Source organism: Oncorhynchus kisutch, linkage group LG15 (assembly GCF_002021735.2).
Source record: "Oncorhynchus kisutch isolate 150728-3 linkage group LG15, Okis_V2, whole genome shotgun sequence".
Classification (NCBI taxonomy): domain Eukaryota; kingdom Metazoa; phylum Chordata; class Actinopteri; order Salmoniformes; family Salmonidae; genus Oncorhynchus; species Oncorhynchus kisutch.
In genome coordinates this window covers 76987285-77005316 of record NC_034188.2, presented here as the reverse complement: position 1 = coordinate 77005316, position 18032 = coordinate 76987285, and the positions used below count along the sequence as shown (strand labels likewise).

Here is an 18032-nt window from a genome sequence, read left to right as displayed (position 1 = left end):
ACACGGGATAAACTGCGTTCAATACCGGAGGAAAACAAAGTGTAGCAGGCTTTCAGGTCACGCGCCTCTAAGAAAGAGTACACTTTTCTCTACCCTCGTTCTGAACAGTGCTGTTTCTTCATTTCTCAAAGGAAAAACCTCAACCAATTTCTGACCGTTGACATCCAGTGGAAGCGATAGGAACTGCAAGCAAGTCCCTTAGAAATCTGGATTCCCAATGAAAACCCATTGAAAAGAGTGATCTCAACATTTTTTGTTTTGTTTGTCCTTGAGGTTTCGCCTGCCAAATAAGTTATGTTATACTTGCAGACATCATTCAAACAGTTTTAGAAACTTCAGTGTTTTCTATCCAAATCTACTAATAATATGCATATCTTAGCTTCTGGGCCTGAGTAGCAGGCAGTTTTACTTTGGACACGCTTTTCATCGGGACGTGAATATACTGCCCCCTATCCCAAAGAAGTTAAGTGAAGTAATCTGTCTACAAACAGTTGGTGGAAAAATTACTTGTGCCATGCACAAAGTAGATGTCCTGACCGACTTGCCAAAACTATAGTTTGTTAACAAGACATTTGTGGAGTGGTTGAAAAATGAGTTTTAATAACTCCAACCAAAGAGTATGTTAACTTCTGACTTCAACTGTATGCTGAGCAGTTGTTGGCTGCTTTTCTTTCAATCTGCGGTCCAACTCATCCCAAACCATCTCAATTGGGTTCAGGTTGGTGAATGTGTGGAGTCAAGGTCATCTGATGCAGCACTCCATCACTCTCCTTCTTTGTCAAATAGCCCTTACACAGTCTGGAGGTGTTGGGTCATTGTCCTGCTGAAAAACAAATGATAGTCCTACTAAGTGCAAACCAGATGGGATGGCATATCACTGCAGAATGCAGTGAGAATACCAAGAGTGTGTAAAGCTGTCGTCAATGCAAAGGATGAATACTTTGAAGAATCTCATATAATTTTGATTTGTTTAACACTTTTTGTTGGTTACTAATTGATTCTGTATGTGTTATAACAGGTTTGATGTCACTTAGAAGTTTTGTGTTCATTAAAATAACATCAAATTGATCAGAAATACAGTGTAGACATTGTTAATGTTGTAAATGACTATTGTAGCTGGAAATGGCAGATTTGTTTAATGGAATATCTACATAGGCGTACAGAGGCCCTGTGTTCCAATGGCACGTTGTGTTATCTAATCCAAGTTTATCATTTTAAAAGGCTAATTGATCATTAGAAAGCCCTTTTGCAATTATGTTAGCACAGCTGAAAACTGTTGTGCTGCCTTTAAAGAAGCAATACAACTGGTCCTTAGACTAGTTGAGTATCTGGAGCATCAGCATTTGTGGGTTCGATTACAGGCTCAAAATGGCCAGAAACAAATAACTTTCTTCTGTTCTGAGAAATGAAGGCTATTCCATGTGAGAAATTGCCAAGAAACTGAAGATCTCGTACAACGCTGTGTACTACTCCCTTCACAGAACAGCACAAACTGTCTATAACCAGAATAGACAAAGGAGTGGGAGGCCCCGGTGCACAACTGAGCAAGAGGACAAGTACATTACTGTCCAGTTTGAGAAACAGACTCATCACAAGTCCTCAACTGTCAGCTTCATTAAATAGTACTCGCAAAACACCAGTCTCAAGGTCAACGGTGAAGAAGCGACTCCGGGATGCTGGCATTCTGGCAGAATTCCTCTGTCCGGTGTCTGTGTTCTTTTGCCCATCTTAATCTTTTCATTTTATTGGTAGTCTGAGATATGGCTTTTTCTTTGCCAATCTGCCTTGAAGGCCAGGATCCTGGAGTCGCCTGTTCAATCCCCCTTCCCCCCCAAACTACCACCTGCGGCTATGACTACCATCTTGGGACTTTTATTAATTGTTTTATTCAGTCTTACAACGTTCAACCCACACAGTGCATTTAATGTGTAAAAACTGTGATTGTTTTAATAGAAAGAACCAAAACCGAACCAATTTCAAAAAGCATGCTCAACACTACAGAACTTTTCTACTTGGACTGTTCCCAAGGTCATTCTAAGAATACAATTAGGCATTTTGGAGCAGATTGACATCAGATGTAAGTGTTCCTGACGTGTCGTGTAATCCAGCGTTGACTGCTGTTTTAGATTTCCCACAGAAGGTTGTGCCAGCCAGGGTTGTGTATCTGCGAGTGTGTGTGGCACAGCTCATCCCTCAGCTGTGTGGGTGGATGGCTGGGCAGTGTTCCGGGCAGTGGTCTAGGTGCCCTTGTGAACAGCCCTCATCAATCACCAACTGAATTATGTTTTAAATAGATTCATTAGGACCCCTGTCAGTCGCTGGGCGTCTCTGTGTGATGCGGTAGACGACGCGTCCACAGGGGAACAACACAACAGCATCCCTAATTCACCTTGGTCACCTAGCCGTCAACCCATTAACCTAACTCCATTTCTCCTCCCTCTCTTTCTGTTCTGTCTCTTCGTCTCTACCTAATGTGTCATGGACTCTCTTACTGTCCTTTCTTTCATTCCTTCCACTCTGTGCCTGGGATTCTTCTTTTTCTCTGTTCCCTCTCGCTGTCTCACTCGGTTTTATCTGTGAGTCAGGGGAAATCTTGCCCTCTCTTCACTGTGTCTCTGAGCCAGTGTCTCTTGTGTCCTTGGCAGTGATGAGAAAGTTGATTCTGTTCTATAGGCCCTTATGGGAGTAGCTCCTCTGACAGACTGTCGTTGTCCCTGTTTTCCTAAACGCCTGCTTCTCTGTCTGCTGTCGCCCCTCTCTGACAGGATTTTGGGGACCTTCATCGTCTCCCTCTCACTTCCCCCTTGGGCAAGTTCCCCTTCTTCTTCGGAACAGCCATCTTTGCCTTCGAAGGCATCGGAGTGGTAAGTACTCTTCAACAGGTGTTATGAAACACCTGATTTGGTTCCGGCACTTATGTGACCAGCTCTGGATTGGATGATGATTGGGGACCATGGGCCACTGCTGCAGTTTAAAAGCCTTGAACACTGCATGGCTAAGAGAATGTTCAAGCCAAGGATAGTATTAGTGTTAATGTCATATAATTGATCCAGGGTGAATAGTGAGGATGGTGAGATCACATACTCATCTTACCCTCAGCGTGGTCGTTTAACAAGAGGATGCATCCGGTTTTCAAGGGAAATGAAAAGAGAGCCTGACTTCTTCTTTTGGATGTCAACAAGTCGACACCACTCCATCTTAACTCCTCCACATTTACTGGATTGGATGAACAGTGTGAAAGTGAACCTCCCACCGGCATTTTATTTTTTTCTCATCAGGACCAGAAAGAAAAACGCTGCTCGGGTGTGCCTGCTAAGTTAGGTTAACAGCTAGGTTAAATGCTGATCTCAGATGAGAGGGTTGAAGAATGGAAAAGTTCAATGATAACTCCTGGTGAGAGGGTTAAACTGGGCTAATCAGAGGAAGCTAATGCTAACCTTCAGCTGGGGCTGGGGATTCAGCTGGGGCTGGGGATTCAGCTGGGGCTGAGGGATTCAGCTGGGGCTGGGGATTCAGTGGGGATGGGGATTCAGCTGGAGCTGGGGATTCAGTGGGGATGGGGATTCAGCTGGAGCTGGGGATTCAGTGGGGATGGGGATTCAGTGGGGATGGGGATTCAGCTGGAGCTGGGGATCCAGATGGGGCTGGGGGATTCAGTGGGGATGGGGATTCAGCTGGAGCTGGGGATCCAGTGGGGATGGGGATTTAGCTGGAGCTGGGGATTCAGCTGGAGCTGGTGATTTGATGGGAATTCGGATGGGGATGGGGATTCAGATGGGGATGGGGATTCAGTGGGGATGGGGATTCAGCTGGAGCTGGTGATGGGATGGGGATTCAGTGGGGCTGGGGATTCAGTTGGAGCTGGGGATTCAGTGGGGCTGGGGATTCAGTTGGAGCTGGGGATTCAGTGGGGCTGGGGACTCAGTTGGAGCTGGGGATTCAGCTGGAGCTGGTGATTTGATGGGGATGGTGTCCTGCAACAAGGATAAGTGTGTGTGTGTGTGTGTTGGGGGCCCGCCATAGGCATGATGTATGAGGTGGTACCACAGTGTATTGACAGAGGGGCAGAGGAATACTCCCTGACCACCGCTAACCCATTAATCAGCCAACTGGTGGGCACAGGGTGATGGCCGACACGTCACCGCGACAAACCGACAGACAGAGACGACAGCCAGGCCACTCCGGATCAGCACATCTCCCTAGAGAGGGAGGAAGGAGAGAAGAGTACAAAATAAGAGAAAGGTTGTAGAGAGAATTGCTGACGCTGCTCAGATAGGATAGATGACCAGGAAGGAAGAATGAATGATAGCAGATAAAGTAAAGAAATAATTGAAGTAGTTAGGCCTCCTCCAGCTATCCCGTTCCACTCTCTCTGAGTGCCTTCTCTCTCTCCTCTCTCTCCTCTCTCTCTTGGAGTGATCCACGACCATATGGGTTCTCTCAGTCACCCTGACAGGGTAATTATCCGCCTGGGGATGTGATCGTCACACCATTCCCATGGGATAAGCAATGGGGAAGGGAGAGAGCCGGCCTGAAATGGGTGTCACTGGGCCAATTGGTAATAACTGATTGGCCAGCGCTGCTGCCAGGAAAAAATTTATCTAACAGAGGGAAGGGGTTGGGTTAAATGTGGAAGACACATTTCGATTGAATGTGTTCAGTTGTGCAACTGACTTAGGTGTCCCCTTTCCCACATCTCCAGTAGGTACTTGACTTCTGTTAGCTCGGACTATGGTTCCTTCTAGCACTAAAAACTGGGCCAAAGTGCTTTGGTGTGCTTCTCACTTACTGACACACCTTTATCTGTACATTCACCACCTGTCTCTCCAGCACAGAGTTCATAAAACAGAGAACTAGTGCAGCTCCCTGCAGATACTCTTGGCACTAATGCTAATTGTGTTGGCTAGGCCAGCTAAAGCAAATTTTTAGGTGTTTTGGCTTTGGGCTTCAGGGTTTAAAGGAAGGTTATTAAGGTGGGTTGCGGGTTTCTTTCCAAACAATCATCTAAACCCCCTTTAATCCTCACCTTGTCAGAAGATATCGCTCCCTCCTCTCTCAAGGATAAACTAAGACTGTAAGTAAGTATTTTAAGACGGTAGATTAGCGCAAGGCTGTGTGCTGTACCTTTGGATGCCTCTGCTTTTGATTCCAGGGAGGTTATAGGTAGCGTTTGATTCCAGGGAGTTTATAGGTAGTGTTTGATACCAGGGAGTTTATAGGTAGTGTTTGATTCCAGGGAGTTTATAGGTAGTGTTTGATTCCAGGGAGTTTATAGGTAGTGTTTGATACCAGGGAGTTTATAGGTAGTGTTTGATACCAGGGAGTTTATAGGTAGTGTTTGATACCAGGGAGTTTATAGGTAGTGTTTGATTCCAGGGAGTTTATAGGTAGTGTTTGATACCAGGGAGTTTATAGGTAGTGTTTGATTCCAGGGAGTTTATAGGTAGTGTTTGATTCCAGGGAGTTTATAGGTAGCGTTTGATACCAGGGAGTTTATAGGTAGTGTTTGATTCCAGGGAGTTTATAGGTAGTGTTTGATTCCAGGGAGTTTATAGGTAGTGTTTGATACCAGGGAGTTTATAGGTAGTGTTTGATACCAGGGAGTTTATAGGTAGTGTTTGATACCAGGGAGTTTATAGGTAGTGTTTGATACCAGGGAGTTTATAGGTAGTGTTTGATTCCAGGGAGTTTATAGGTAGTGTTTGATACCAGGGAGTTTATAGGTAGTGTTTGATACCAGGGAGTTTATAGGTAGCGTTTGGTTCCTGTGTTTGGCCTCTCACTCTTCCATCAAGTCCAGGGCCAGGACTTGGATACAGCCAGCAGATGGATACAGGCCATGGGTGAAAGTCTTTGGTGAATTTGTTGAAGTTTTCTCCTCTGGGTCCGGGGAGAGGGGGAGGGTGGGAAAAGCCCCCAAAAATGTAGTCCGGCACAGAACAATTGTTGTAATCTTTTTTTTAAAGAGAGACCGCTACTCGTGGCTGTTGAGACAGGCTCCCTGATTCTCTTGGCAGGTTATTTGTATACTGTGTAGATAGGCTGTTTAGTGCAGAGAGAGATTTCCATGACTTTGATCTCTCCACTTTCCCTGGGCTTTGCTTTTTACTTGAACGGAGAAGGCGTTGCTGCTTATTTGTGTCGTCACGCTACAGTAGATCCAATGTGCACCCAGAGATCCGTTGCCAGTGATCTTCTCCTCTAATTTACATAATAGTGCTCTGGGTTCCGTTTAATTCAGAGAGCCATTCTGCAGAGAGAGAGATATTTTAAACTAAATCTGTTCAAGGATATGTTTTTTTTAACCAAATTAAAATGTTTGTTATAAGGGTCTAGACACTTTTTTTGGTAATTTCACTTGGTTTTGAGAAACTTACCCCAACTCGTGATACACTTCCTCGTTGCTAGTTCTGCAATATGGGGGCCACAGATAAACATGAACAAAGGCTGCAAAAACACCCAAATAAATCCTTTTCGAAACTGCAAAGCTATAAGTATAGTAATGCAGATCTTTTTAGATTTTGTACACATGAAATTTGAATTCCAAACTTTATCACGTTATATTCCATTGTGTTGCCCCTGGAGCGATGCCTCTCTGTACAGCTGGATAGGGGACACCGCTGTAGTCGTAGAAAATAATAGAACGTTGCAGAGTTCGAAATGGAACAATTTTGTGTCAGACCTTCAGGTTTAGAAATGCATATCTGGTTTTCATTATCTTACTTTTCTCTCTTTCTTGTTCTTTCCCTCTCCCGCCCTCTATCTCTCCCGCCCTCCATTCCCCTCTTTCCCCCTTTACTAACAGAAATGCTGACCTAGTAAGTGCAACAGGCAAAAAAAAATTCCCCTTGGTCTTGTGTCTTAATCTGTTTTCCAGAGCCCCCTTTCTCCTCCGTGGCTCCCCTAATTTCTTTGTCTTTAATGGCAGGTCTAGTATTTTCCTAAGGCCTGCCAGACACACTTCTTTGGAACTAAAGTTCTGAGGCTGAAGCTTCAGCTGGCCAGCCTGATCGATTGAAATTCCAGAATGAGAAATGTAGCAGAAGACATAAATATTGCAATTAGGGATGGGGATTCGGCTCCTACCTCAAACCAGGGTTTTATTGGGCTAGGGGTTTCTTAAAGGGTCTCTCGGGTGTGGAGGCTGACTGTTATGTAATGCTAATACATACATACACTGTGCTTGGCTCCTCTACCCAGCGCTGCCTGCTTCTCTGCGCAGGAGGTGAGCTCTGCAGAGGGCTGATTGAGCCTCGCTCACTGTAGGTTTCTGTATAAATAGACTTCATCTAATACCCTTGGCCTGGGTGGTAGAGTAATAAAGGAAATATATATATATATAATGTCATTATTATTTTTTTGCAAAACAATATATGGGGGATTGGAAGTGATGTAGACAATTACATTGGAAGCTACAGTCTATCTGCAATACTAAAACGGATCTACCCACTAAAAAAATTCACATCTATAAAAAAAATGCTCCCGGCCAAGTTTGGAGGGTGTTGAAACCACTGGTACACTCGTATGTATTCATACATGAATACATATAGACATACACATGGCTACCTACTAATGTAGGCTACGCTCTCTTATTTATCGATATTCATGGACACACACTGTTCAGTAATATACATGGACATGACGTACGTACACAAGCACATCCCAAGCTCATTTTGACATGTATGTATTGTATGTCATTGTATGCCCATTTACACCCAAACAAAATCCAGTCTCCACATATCAAATCAAATCAAATCAAATTTATTTATATAGCCCTTCGTACATCAGCTGATATCTCAAAGTGCTGTACAGAAACCCAGCCTAAAACCCCAAACAGCAAGCAATGCAGGTGTAGAAGCACGGTGGCTAGGAAAAACTCCCTAGAAAGGCCAATACCTAGGAAGAAACCTAGAGAGGAACCAGGCTATGTGGGGTGGCCAGTCCTCTTCTGGCTGTGCCGGGTGGAGATTATAACAGAACATGGCCAAGATGTTCAAATGTTCATAAATGACCAGCATGGTCGAATAATAATAAGGCAGAACAGTTGAAACTAGAGCAGCAGCACAGTCAGGTGGAAGTTGAAACTGGAGCAGCAGCATGGCCAGGTGGACTGGGGACAGCAAGGAGTCATCATGTCAGGTAGTCCTGGGGCATGGTCCTAGGGCTCAGGTCCTCCGAGAGAGAGAGAGAAAGAAAGAGCGAAGGAGAGAATTAGAGAACGCACACTTAGATTCACACAGGACACCGAATAGGACAGGAGAAGTACTCCAGATATAACAAACTGACCCCAGCCCCCCGACACACAAACTACTGCAGCATAAATACTGGAGGCTGAGACAGGAGGGGTCAGGAGACACTGTGGCCCCACACTGTGGCCCCACACTTTGTCTCTGTCACACACTTTTCCCACTCTGCGTCTGTCCTGAGTGATGTATGAACAGATCCACAGCCTCATTTCGCGCGCACACACACACTATAATCTGGCCCAAGACTAACAGTAGAGAAAATCTGCCTAGGGTGATGTAATACCATACAGTAATATAATGTGAAGTGATCATGTCTTACTGGTAGCAGGGACCTTTGACCTCCTCTCTCATGACAAGGGGATTATGGCCAACCTGCGGTCAGCAGTAGTTAGTTGAGCTCTCAACCTTTTGGCATAAACACAAAATGGCTGTTGGGTTGCTGTGGTGCGAGAAACACGACACAAACTACTCCTGATTTGTTGCAATGCGCGGTTGGTGGCAGGTGATTGGTTGAGAGATTATAGCTTGCTAGGCCTCCCTTCCTTAACGACAATCCCATATTGCCCTCTTCATTGCCTTAACACTAAATTGCCATCAATTAACCTTTAATTAACCTTTAATTGATGACAAATTAGTTGGATAGGTCAATGAAGGAGAACTGTTGTAATGACTACAGGCAGAGAGAGAGAGGCTGTTCTTTAGCGTTATGTGACTGCTTAGTCTGCCTGCATATTAGCCGCTCGAGTGCTAAGGAAATGGCGAGCGAGAGAGCGTGTCTAACCGAAGGGGAGAGGGGGGGCTGATGAACGAGTTTCAACCTCAGTGTTGTGTCGGACGGACGCCTTGAGAAAAAAATTACTTCTCACTGATATTCATGGTCAAGAAGATGTATTTGGGGGAATTAATGATGAATATAACATTTCAGCACTGATAAACTTCCAATAGTTTAGTGTCCTCATTGAATATTTTTGTCTTTCAACCTCTCAATCTCTGTCTCTATTTGCTTTCATTTTCTGTCTGTTTCTCATTTACCATGCTCCTCTACCCAGTCTACTGCTTTATCTTCTCTTTTCTCTGTCTGTTTCTCATTTACCATGCTCCTCTACCCAGTCTACTGCTTTATCTTCCATTTTCTCTCTGTGTCGGTGTCCCTGTGTGTGTCGGTGTCCCTGTGTGTGTCGGTGTCCCTGTGTGTGTCGGTGTCCCTGTGTGTGTCGGTGTCCCTGTGTGTGTCGGTGTCCCCGTGTGTGTGAATGTCGGTGTCCCCGTGTGTGTGAGTGTCGGTGTCCCCGTGTGTGTGAGTGTCGGTGTCCCCGTGTGTGTGAGTGTCGGTGTCCCCGTGTGTGTGAGTGTCGGTGTCCCCGTGTGTGTGTGTGTGTGTCGGCCTCCCTGTGTGTGTGTGTGTGTCGGTCTCCCTGTGTGTGTGTGTGTGTCGGTCTCCCTGTGTGTGTGTGTGTGTCGGTCTCCCTGTGTGTGTGTGTGTGTCGGTCTCCCTGTGTGTGTGTGTGTGTGTCGGTCTCCCTGTGTGTGTGTGTGTGTGTCGGTCTCCCTGTGTGTGTGTGTCTGTGTCGGTCTCCCTGTGTGTGTGTGTCTGTGTCGGTCTCCCTGTGTGTGTGTGTCTGTATCGGTCTCCCTGTGTGTGTGTGTGTCTGTATCGGTCTCCCTGTGTGTGTGTGTGTGTGTCGGTCTCCCTGTGTGTGTGTGTGTGTGTCGGTCTCCCTGTGTGTGTGGTGTGTGTGTCGGTCTCCCTGTGTGTGTGTGTCGGTCTCCCTGTGTGTGTGTGTCGGTCTCCCTGTGTGTGTGTGTGTGTATCGGTCTCCCTGTGTGTGTGTATCGGTCTCCCTGTGTGTGTGTGTGTGTATCGGTCTCCCTGTGTGTGTGTGTGTGTGTCGGTCTCCCTGTGTGTGTGTGTCGGTCTCCCTGTGTGTGTGTGTCGTTCTCCCTGTGTGTGTGTATCGGTCTCCCTGTGTGTGTGTGTGTGTGTATCGGTCTCCCTGTGTGTGTGTGTGTGTATTGGTCTCCCTGTGTGTGTGTATCGGTCTCCCTGTGTGTGTGTGTGTGTATCGGTCTCCCTGTGTGTGTGTGTGTGTCGGTCTCCGTGTGTGTGTGTGTCGGTCTCCCTGTGTGTGTGTCGGTCTCCCTGTGTGTGTGTGTCGGTCCGGTCTTCCCTGTGTGTGTGTCGGTCTCCCTGTGTGTGTCGGTCTCCTGTGTGTGTGTGCGGTCTCCCTGTGTGTGTGTCGGTCTCCTGTGTGTGTGTGTGTCGGTCTCCCTGTGTGTGTGTGTGTCGGTCTCCCTGTGTGTGTGTGTGTGTCGGTCTCCCTGTGTGTGTGTGTGTGTCGGTCTCCCTGTGTGTGTGTGTGTGTCGGTCTCCCTGTGTGTGTGTGTGTGTCGGTCTCCCTGTGTGTGTGTCGGTCTCCCTGTGTGTGTGTGTGTGTCGGTCTCCCTGTGTGTGTGTGTGTGTCGGTCTCCCTGTGTGTGTGTGTGTGTCGGTCTCCCTGTTGTGTGTGTGTGTGTCGGTCTCCCTGTGTGTGTGTGTGTGTGTCGGTCTCCCTGTGTGTGTGTGTGTGTGTCGGTCTCCCTGTGTGTGTGTGTGTTGTCGGTCTCCCCTGTGTGTGGTGTGTGTGTCGGTCTCCCTTGTGTGTGTGTGTCGGTCTCCCTGTGTGTGTGTGTCGGTCTCCTGTGTGTGTGTGGTCTGTCTCCCTGTGTGTGTGTCTGTATCCCCTGTGTGGTGTGTGGTGTGTCGGTCTCCCTGTGTGTGTGTGTGTGTGTATCGGTCTCCCTGTGTGTGTGTGTGTGTGTGTGTGTATCGGTCTCCCTGTGTGTGTGTGTGTCGGTCTCCCTGTGTGTGTCGGTCTCCCTGTGTGTGTGTGTCGGTCTCCCTGTGTGTGTGTGTGTCGGTCTCCCTGTGTGTGTGTGTGTCGGTCTCCCTGTGTGTGTGTGTGTCGGTCTCCCTGTGTGTGTGTGTGTGGTCGGTCTCCTGTGTGTGTGTGTGTCGGTCTCCCTGTGTGTGTGTGTGTCGGTCTCCCTGTGTGTGTGTGTGTCGGTCTCCCTGTGTGTGTGTGTGTCGGTCTCCCTGTGTGTGTGTGTGTCGGTCTCCCTGTGTGTGTGTGTGTCGGTCTCCCTGTGTGTGCGTGTCGGTCTCCCTGTGTGTGTGTGTGTCGGTCTCCCTGTGTGTGTGTGTGTGTCGGTCTCCCGTGTGTGTGTGTCCGGTCTCCCTGTGTGTGTGTGTGTGTGAGTCGGTCTCCCTGTGTTGTGTGAGGAGTCGGTCTCCCTGTGTGTGTGTGTGTGTCGGTCCTCCCTGTGTGTGTGTGTGTGTCGGTCTCCCTGTGTGTGGTGTGTGTCGGTCTCCCTGTGTGTGTGTGTGTGTCGGTCTCCCTGTGTGTGTGTGTGTCGGTCTCCCTGTGTGTGTGTGTGTCGGTCTCACCTGTGTGTGTGTGTGTGTGAGTCGGTCTCCCTGTGTGTGTGTGAGGAGTCGGTCTCCCTGTGTGTGTGTGTGTGTCGGTCTCCCTGTGTGTGTGTGTGTGTCGGTCTCCCCTGTGTGTGTGTGTGTGTGTCGTCCTCCCTGTGTGTGTGTGTGAGTCGGTCTCCCTGTTGTGTGTGTGAGGAGTCGGTCTCCCTGTGTGTGTGTGAGGAGTCGGTCTCCCTGTGTGTGTGTGTGTGTATCGGTCTCCCTGTGTGTGTGTGTCGGTCTCCCTGTGTGTGTGTGTGTGTCGGTCTCCCTGTGTGTGTGTCGGTCTCCCTGTGTGTGTGTGTGTGTCGGTCTCCCTGTGTGTGTGGTGTGTGTATTCGGTCTCCCTGTGTGTGTGGTCGGTCTCCCTGTGTGTGTCGGTCTCCCCTGTGTGTGTGTGTGTGTATCGGTCCTCACTGTGTGTGTGTGTGTGTATCGTCTCCCTGTGTGTGTGTGTCGGTCTCCCTGTGTGTGTGTGTCGGTCTCCCTGTGTGTGTGTGTCGGTCTCCCTGTGTGTGTGTGTGTCGGTCTCCCTGTGTTGTGTGTCGTCTCCCTGTGGCTGTGTGTGTCGGTCTCCTGTGTGTGTGTGTGTCGGTCTCCCCTGTGTGTGTGTGTGTCGGTCTCCCCTGTGTGTGTGTGTGTCGGTCTCCCTGTGTGTGGTGTGTGTCGGTCTCCCTGTGTGTGTGTGGTGTCGGTCTCCCTGTGTGTGTGTGTGTCGGTCTCCCTGTGTGTGTGTGTGTCGGTCTCCCTGTGTGTGTGTGTGAGTCGGTCTCCCTGTGTGTGTGTGAGGAGTCGGTCTCCCTGTGTGTGTGTGAGGAGTCGGTCTCCCTGTGTGTGTGTGTGTGTCGGTCTCCCTGTGTGTGTGTGTGTGTCGGTCTCCCTGTGTGTGTGTGTGTGTCGGTCTCCCTGTGTGTGTGTCGGTCTCCCTGTGTGTGTGTGTGTGTCGGTCTCCCTGTGTGTGTGTGTGTGTGTGTATCGGTCTCCCTGTGTGTGTGTGTGTGTATCGGTCTCCCTGTGTGTGTGTGTCGATCTCCCTGTGTGTGTGTGTCGGTCTCCCTGTGTGTGTGTGTCGGTCTCCCTGTGTGTGTGTGTCGGTCTCCCTGTGTGTGTGTGTCGGTCTCCCTGTGTGTGTGTGTGTCGGTCTCCCTGTGTGTGTGTGTGTCGGTCTCCCTGTGTGTGTGTGTCGGTCTCCCTGTGTGTGTGTGTGTCGGTCTCCCTGTGTGTGTGTGTGTCGGTCTCCCTGTGTGTGTGTGTGTCGGTCTCCCTGTGTGTGTGTGTGTCGGTCTCCCTGTGTGTGTGTGTGTCGGTCTCCCTGTGTGTGTGTGTGTGTCGGTCTCCCTGTGTGTGTGTGTGTGTCGGTCTCCCTGTGTGTGTGTGTGTGTCGGTCTCCCTGTGTGTGTGTGTGTGTCGGTCTCCCTGTGTGTGTGTGTGTCGGTCTCCCTGTGTGTGTGTGTGTCGGTCTCCCTGTGTGTGCGTGTCGGTCTCCCTGTGTGTGCGTGTCGGTCTCCCTGTGAGTGCGTGTCGGTCTCCCTGTGAGTGCGTGTCGGTCTCCCTGTGAGTGTGTGCGTGTCGGTCTCCCTGTGTGTGTGTGTGTGTGTCGGTCTCCCTGTGTGTGTGTCGGTCTCCGTGTGTGTGTGTGTGTGTGTCGGTCTCCTTGTGTGTGTGTGTGTCGGTCTCCGTGTGTGTGTGTGTCGGTCTCCCTCCCTGTGTGTGGGTCTCCCTGTGTGTGTGGGTCTCCCTGTGTGTGTGTGTGTCGGTCTCCCTGTGTGTGTGTGTGTGTGTGTGTGTGTGTGTGTGTCGGTCTCCGTGTGTGTGTGTGTGTCGGTCTCCATGTGTGTGTGTGTCGGTCTCCCTGTGTGTGTGTGTGTGTGTGTGTGTCGGTCTCCTGTGTGTGTGTGTGTGTGTGTGTGTCGGTCTCCTGTGTGTGTGGTGTGTGTGTGTCGGTCTCCCTGTGTGTGTGTGTGTGTGTGTGTGTGTCAGTCTCCGTGTGTGTGTGTGTGTCGGTCTCCGTGTGTGTGTGTGTCGGTCTCCGTGTGTGTGTGTGTGTCGGTCTCCCTGTGTGTGTGTGTGTGTGTGTGTGTGTCGGTCTCCCTGTGTGTGTGTGTGTGTGTGTCGGTCTCCTGTGTGTGTGTGTGTGTGTGCGGTCTCCCTGTGTGTGTGTGTGTGTGTCGGTCTCCGTGTGTGTGTGTGTGTCGGTCTCCGTGTGTGTGTGTGTGTGTGTCGGTCTCCCTGTGTGTGTGTGTGTGTGTGTCGGTCTCCCTGTGTGTGTGTGTGTCGGTCTCCCTGTGTGTGTGTGTGTCGGTCTCCTGTGTGTGTGGGTGTGTCGGTCTCCCTGTGTGTGTGGTGTGTCGGCTCCCTGTGTGTGTGGGTGTGTCGGTCTCCCTGTGTGTGTGTGTGTCGGTCTCTGTGTGTGTGTGTGTGTCGGTCTCCCTGTGTGTGTGTGTGTGTCGGTCTCCTGTGTGTGTGTGTGTGTGTGTCGGTCCCCTGTGTGGTGTGTGTGTGTGTGTCGGTCTCCTGTGTGTGTGTGTGTGGGTGTGTGTGTCGGTCTCCCTGTGTGTGTGTGTGTGTCGGTCTCCCTGTGTGTGTGTGTGTGTGTCGGGTCTCCCTGTGTGTGTGTGTGTGTGTCGGTCTCCCTGTGTGTGTGTGTGTGTGTGTCGGTCTCCCTGTGTGTGTGTGTGTGTCGGTCTCCCTGTGTGTGTGTGTGTCGGTCTCCCTGTGTGTGTGTGTGTGTCGGTCTCCCTGTGTGTGTGTGTGTGTGTGTGTCGGTCTCCCTGTGGTGTGTGTGTGTGTGTGTGTCGGTCTCCCGTGTGTGTGTGTGTGTGTGTGTCGGTCTCCCTGTGTGTGTGTGTGTGTGTGTCGGTCTCCGTGTGTGTGTGTGTGTCGGTCTCCGTGTGTGTGGTGTGTGTCGTCCTCCGTGTGTGTGTGTGTGTTCGGTCCTCCCGTGTGTGTGTGTGTGTGTGTCGGTTTCACCTGTGTGTGTGTGTGTCGGTCTCCCTGTGTGTGTGGTGTGTCGGTCTCACCTGTGTGTGTGTTGTGTGTGTGTGTGTGTGTGTGGTCGGTCTCCCTGTGTGTGGTGTGTGTGTCGGTCTCCCTGTGTGTGTGTGTGTGTGTCGGTCTCCCTGTGTGTGTGTGTTGTGTGTAGGTCTCCCTGTGTGTGGTGTGTGTGGTGTGTGTCGGTCTCCTGTGTGGTGTGTGTGTGTCGGTCTCCCTGTGTGTGTGGTCGGTCTCCCTGTGTGTGTGTGTGTGTCGGTCTCCGTGTTGTGTGTGTGTGTGTGTGTGTGTCGGTCCTCTGTGTGTGTGTGTGTGTGTGTGTCGGTCTCCCTGTGTGTGTGTTGTGTGTGTGTCGGTATCCGTGTGTGTGTGTGGTGTCGGTCTCCGTGTGGTGTGTGGTGTGTAGGTCCTCCGTGTGTGTGGTGTGTGGTGTGCGGTCCTACGTGTGTGTGTGTGTGTTGTGTCGGTCTCCCCTGTGTGTGTGTGTGTGTGTCGGTCTCACTGTGTGGTGTGTGGTGTGTCGGTCTCCGCTGTGGTGTGTGTGTGTGTTGTGGTGTGGTGTTGTGTCGTCCTCCTGTGTGTGTGTGTGTGTGTCGGTCTCCTGTGTGTGTGTGTGTGTGTGTGTGGTCGGTCTCCCTGTGGTGTGTGTGTGTCGGTCTCCTGTGTGTGTGTGGTGTACGGTCTCCCTGTGTGTGTGTGTGTGTAGGTTTCCTGTGTGTTGTGTGTGTGTGTGTGTCGGTCTCCCTGTGTGTGTGTGTGTGTGTGTGTCGGTCTCCTGTGTGGTGTGTGTGTGTGTTTGTGGTAGGTCTAAGTGTTGTTGTGTGTGTGTTGTCGGTCTCCGTGTGTGTGTGTGTGTCGGTCTCCGTGGTGTTGTGTGTGTGTCGGTCTGTGTGTGTGTGTGGTGTGTGTCGGTCTCCGTGTGTGTGTGGTGTGTGTGGTAGGTCTTCCCTGTGTGTGTGTGTGTCGGTTACCTGTGGTGTGTGTGTGTCGGTCTCCCTGTGTGTGTGTGTGTGGTGTGTGTGTGTGTCGGTCTCCCTGTGTGTGTGGTGTGTGTGTCGGTCTCCCCTGTGTGTGTGTGTGTGTGTCGGCTCCCTGTGTGTGTGTGTGTGTGTGTGTGTGTGTGTGTGTGTGTGTGTGTGTGTGTGTGTGTCGGTCTCCCTGTGTGTGTGTGTGTGTGTGTCGGTCTCCCTGTGTGTGTGTGTGTGTCGGTCTCCCTGTGTGTGTGTGTGTCCGGTTCTCCTGTGTGATGTGTGTGTGTGTCGGTCTCCCTGTGTGTGTGGTGTGTGTGTGTGTCGGTCTCTCCTGGTGTGTGTGTGTGTGTGTGTGTGTCGGTCTCTCCTGTGTGTGTGTGTGTGTCGGGTCTCCGTGTGTGTGTGTGTGTCGGTGTCCGTGGTTGTGTGTGTGTGTGTGTCGTATCCCTGTGTGTGTGTGTGTTGGTCTCCCTGGTGTGTGGTGTGTGTCGGTCTCCCTGTGTGTTTGGGTGTGTCGGTCGCTCCCTGTGTGTGTGGGTGTGTCGGTCTCCCTGTGTGTGTGGGTGGTGTCGGTCTCCCTGTGTGTGTGTGTGTGTCGGTCTATCCTGTGTGTGTGTGTGTGTGTCGGTCTCCCTGTGGGTGTGTGTCGGTCTCCTGTGTGGGTGTGTGTCGGTCTCCCTGTGTGTTTGTGTGTGTGGTCGGTCTCCCCTGTGTGTGTGTTGTGTGTGTGTGTCGGTCTCCTGTGTGTGTGTGTGTGTTGTGTCGGTCTCACTGGTGGTGTGTGTGTGTGTGTGTGTGTTGTGTCGGTCTCCCTGTGTGTGTGTGTGTGTGGTCGTGTGTCGGTCTCCCTGTTGTGTGGGTGTGTGTGTGTCGGTCTCCTGTATGTGTGTGTGTGTCCGGTCTCCCTGTGTGTGTGTGTGTCTCTCCCTGTGTGTGTGTTGTGTGTCGGTCTCCTGTGTGTGTGTGTGGTGTGTGTCGTCTCGGTGTGTGTGGTGTGTGTGTGTGTGTGGTGTGTCTCCCTGTGTGTGTGTGTGTGTGGGTTGTGTCGGTCTCCCTGTGTGTGTGTGTGTGTGTCGGTCTCCGTGTGTGTGTCGGTCTCCATGTGTGTGTGTGTCGGTCTCCCTGTGTGTGTGTGTGTTGTGTGTGTGTGTGTGTCGGTCTCCCCTGTGGTGTGTGTGTGGTGTGTGTGTGTCGGTCTCCCTGTGTGTGTGTGTGTGTGTGTGTGTCGGTCTCCTGTGTGTGTGTGTGTGTGTGTGTGTGTGTGTGTCGGTCCTCCGTGTGTGTGTGTGTGTCGGTCTCCGTGTGTGTGTGTGTCGGTCTCCGTGTGTGTGTGTGTGTCGGTCTCACCTGTGTGTGTGGTGTGTGTGTGTCGGTCTCCTGTGTGTGTGTGTGTGTGTGTGTGTGGTGTCGGTCCTCCTGTGTGTGTGTGTGTGTGTGTCGGTCCTCCCTGTGTGTGTGGTGTGTGTGTGTGTCGGTCTCCCTGTTGTGTGTGTGTGGTGTGTGTCGGTCTCCCTGTGTGTGTGTGTGTGTGTNTCCGTGTGTGTGTGTGTGTCGGTCTCCGTGTGTGTGTGTGTGTCGGTCTCCGATGTGTGTGTGGGTGTGTGTCGGTCTCCTGTGTGTGTGTGTGTCGGTCTCCCTGTGTGTGTTGTGTCGGTCTCCCCTGTGTGTGTGTGGTGTGTGTGTGTGTGTGTCTGTCTCCCTGTGTGTGTGTGTGTGTGTCGGTCTCCCTGTGTGTGTGTGTGTGTGTCGTCTCCCTGTGTGTGTGTGTGTGTGTGTGTATGTGTTGTGTGTGGGTGGTGTGTGTGTTGTGTGTGTCGGTCTCCCTGTGTGTGGTGTGTGTGTGTGTCGGTCTCCCTGTGTGTGTGGTGTGTCGGTCTCCCTGTGTGTGTGTGTGTCGGTCTCCCTGTGTGTGTGTGTGTGGTCGGTCTCCCTGTGGTGTGTGGTGTGTGTGTCGGTCTCCCTGTGTGTGTGTGTGTGTGTGTGTGTGTCGGTCTCCCTGTGTGTGTGTGTGTGTCGGTCTCCGTGTGTGTGGTGTGTCGGTGTCCGTGTGTGTGTGTGTGTGGGTCGGTCTCCTGTGTGTGTGTGTGTTTGGTCTCCCCTGTGTGTGGGTGGTGTCGGTCTCCTGTGTGTTTGGGTGTGTCGGTCTCCCTGTGTGTGTGGGTGTCGGTCTCCCTGTGTGTGTGGGTGTGTCGGTCTCCCTTGTGTGTGTGTGTTGTGCGGTCTCCCTGTGTGTTGTGTGTGTGTCGGTCTCCCTGTGGGTGTGTGCGGTCTCCCTGTGTGGGTGTGTGTCGGTCTCCCTGTGTGTTTGTGTGTGTGTCGGTCTCCCTGTGTGTGTTTGTGTGTGTGTCGGTCTCCCTGTGTGTGTTGTTTTGTGTG

The 18032-nt window shown here is 50.7% G+C and overlaps 1 protein-coding gene across 2 annotated transcripts in view; it reads left to right on the top strand.

The window, feature by feature from the left end:
- Positions 1-18032, top strand: part of slc36a4 (solute carrier family 36 member 4) — a 231089-nt gene that overhangs the window by 34883 nt on the left and 178174 nt on the right. For both annotated transcript variants that reach the window (XM_031791123.1, XM_031791122.1), the window contains exon 10: positions 2766-2864. In XM_031791123.1, coding sequence (XP_031646983.1) covers positions 2766-2864 — 99 coding nt within the window. The remainder of the gene's footprint in view (positions 1-2765; positions 2865-18032) is intronic.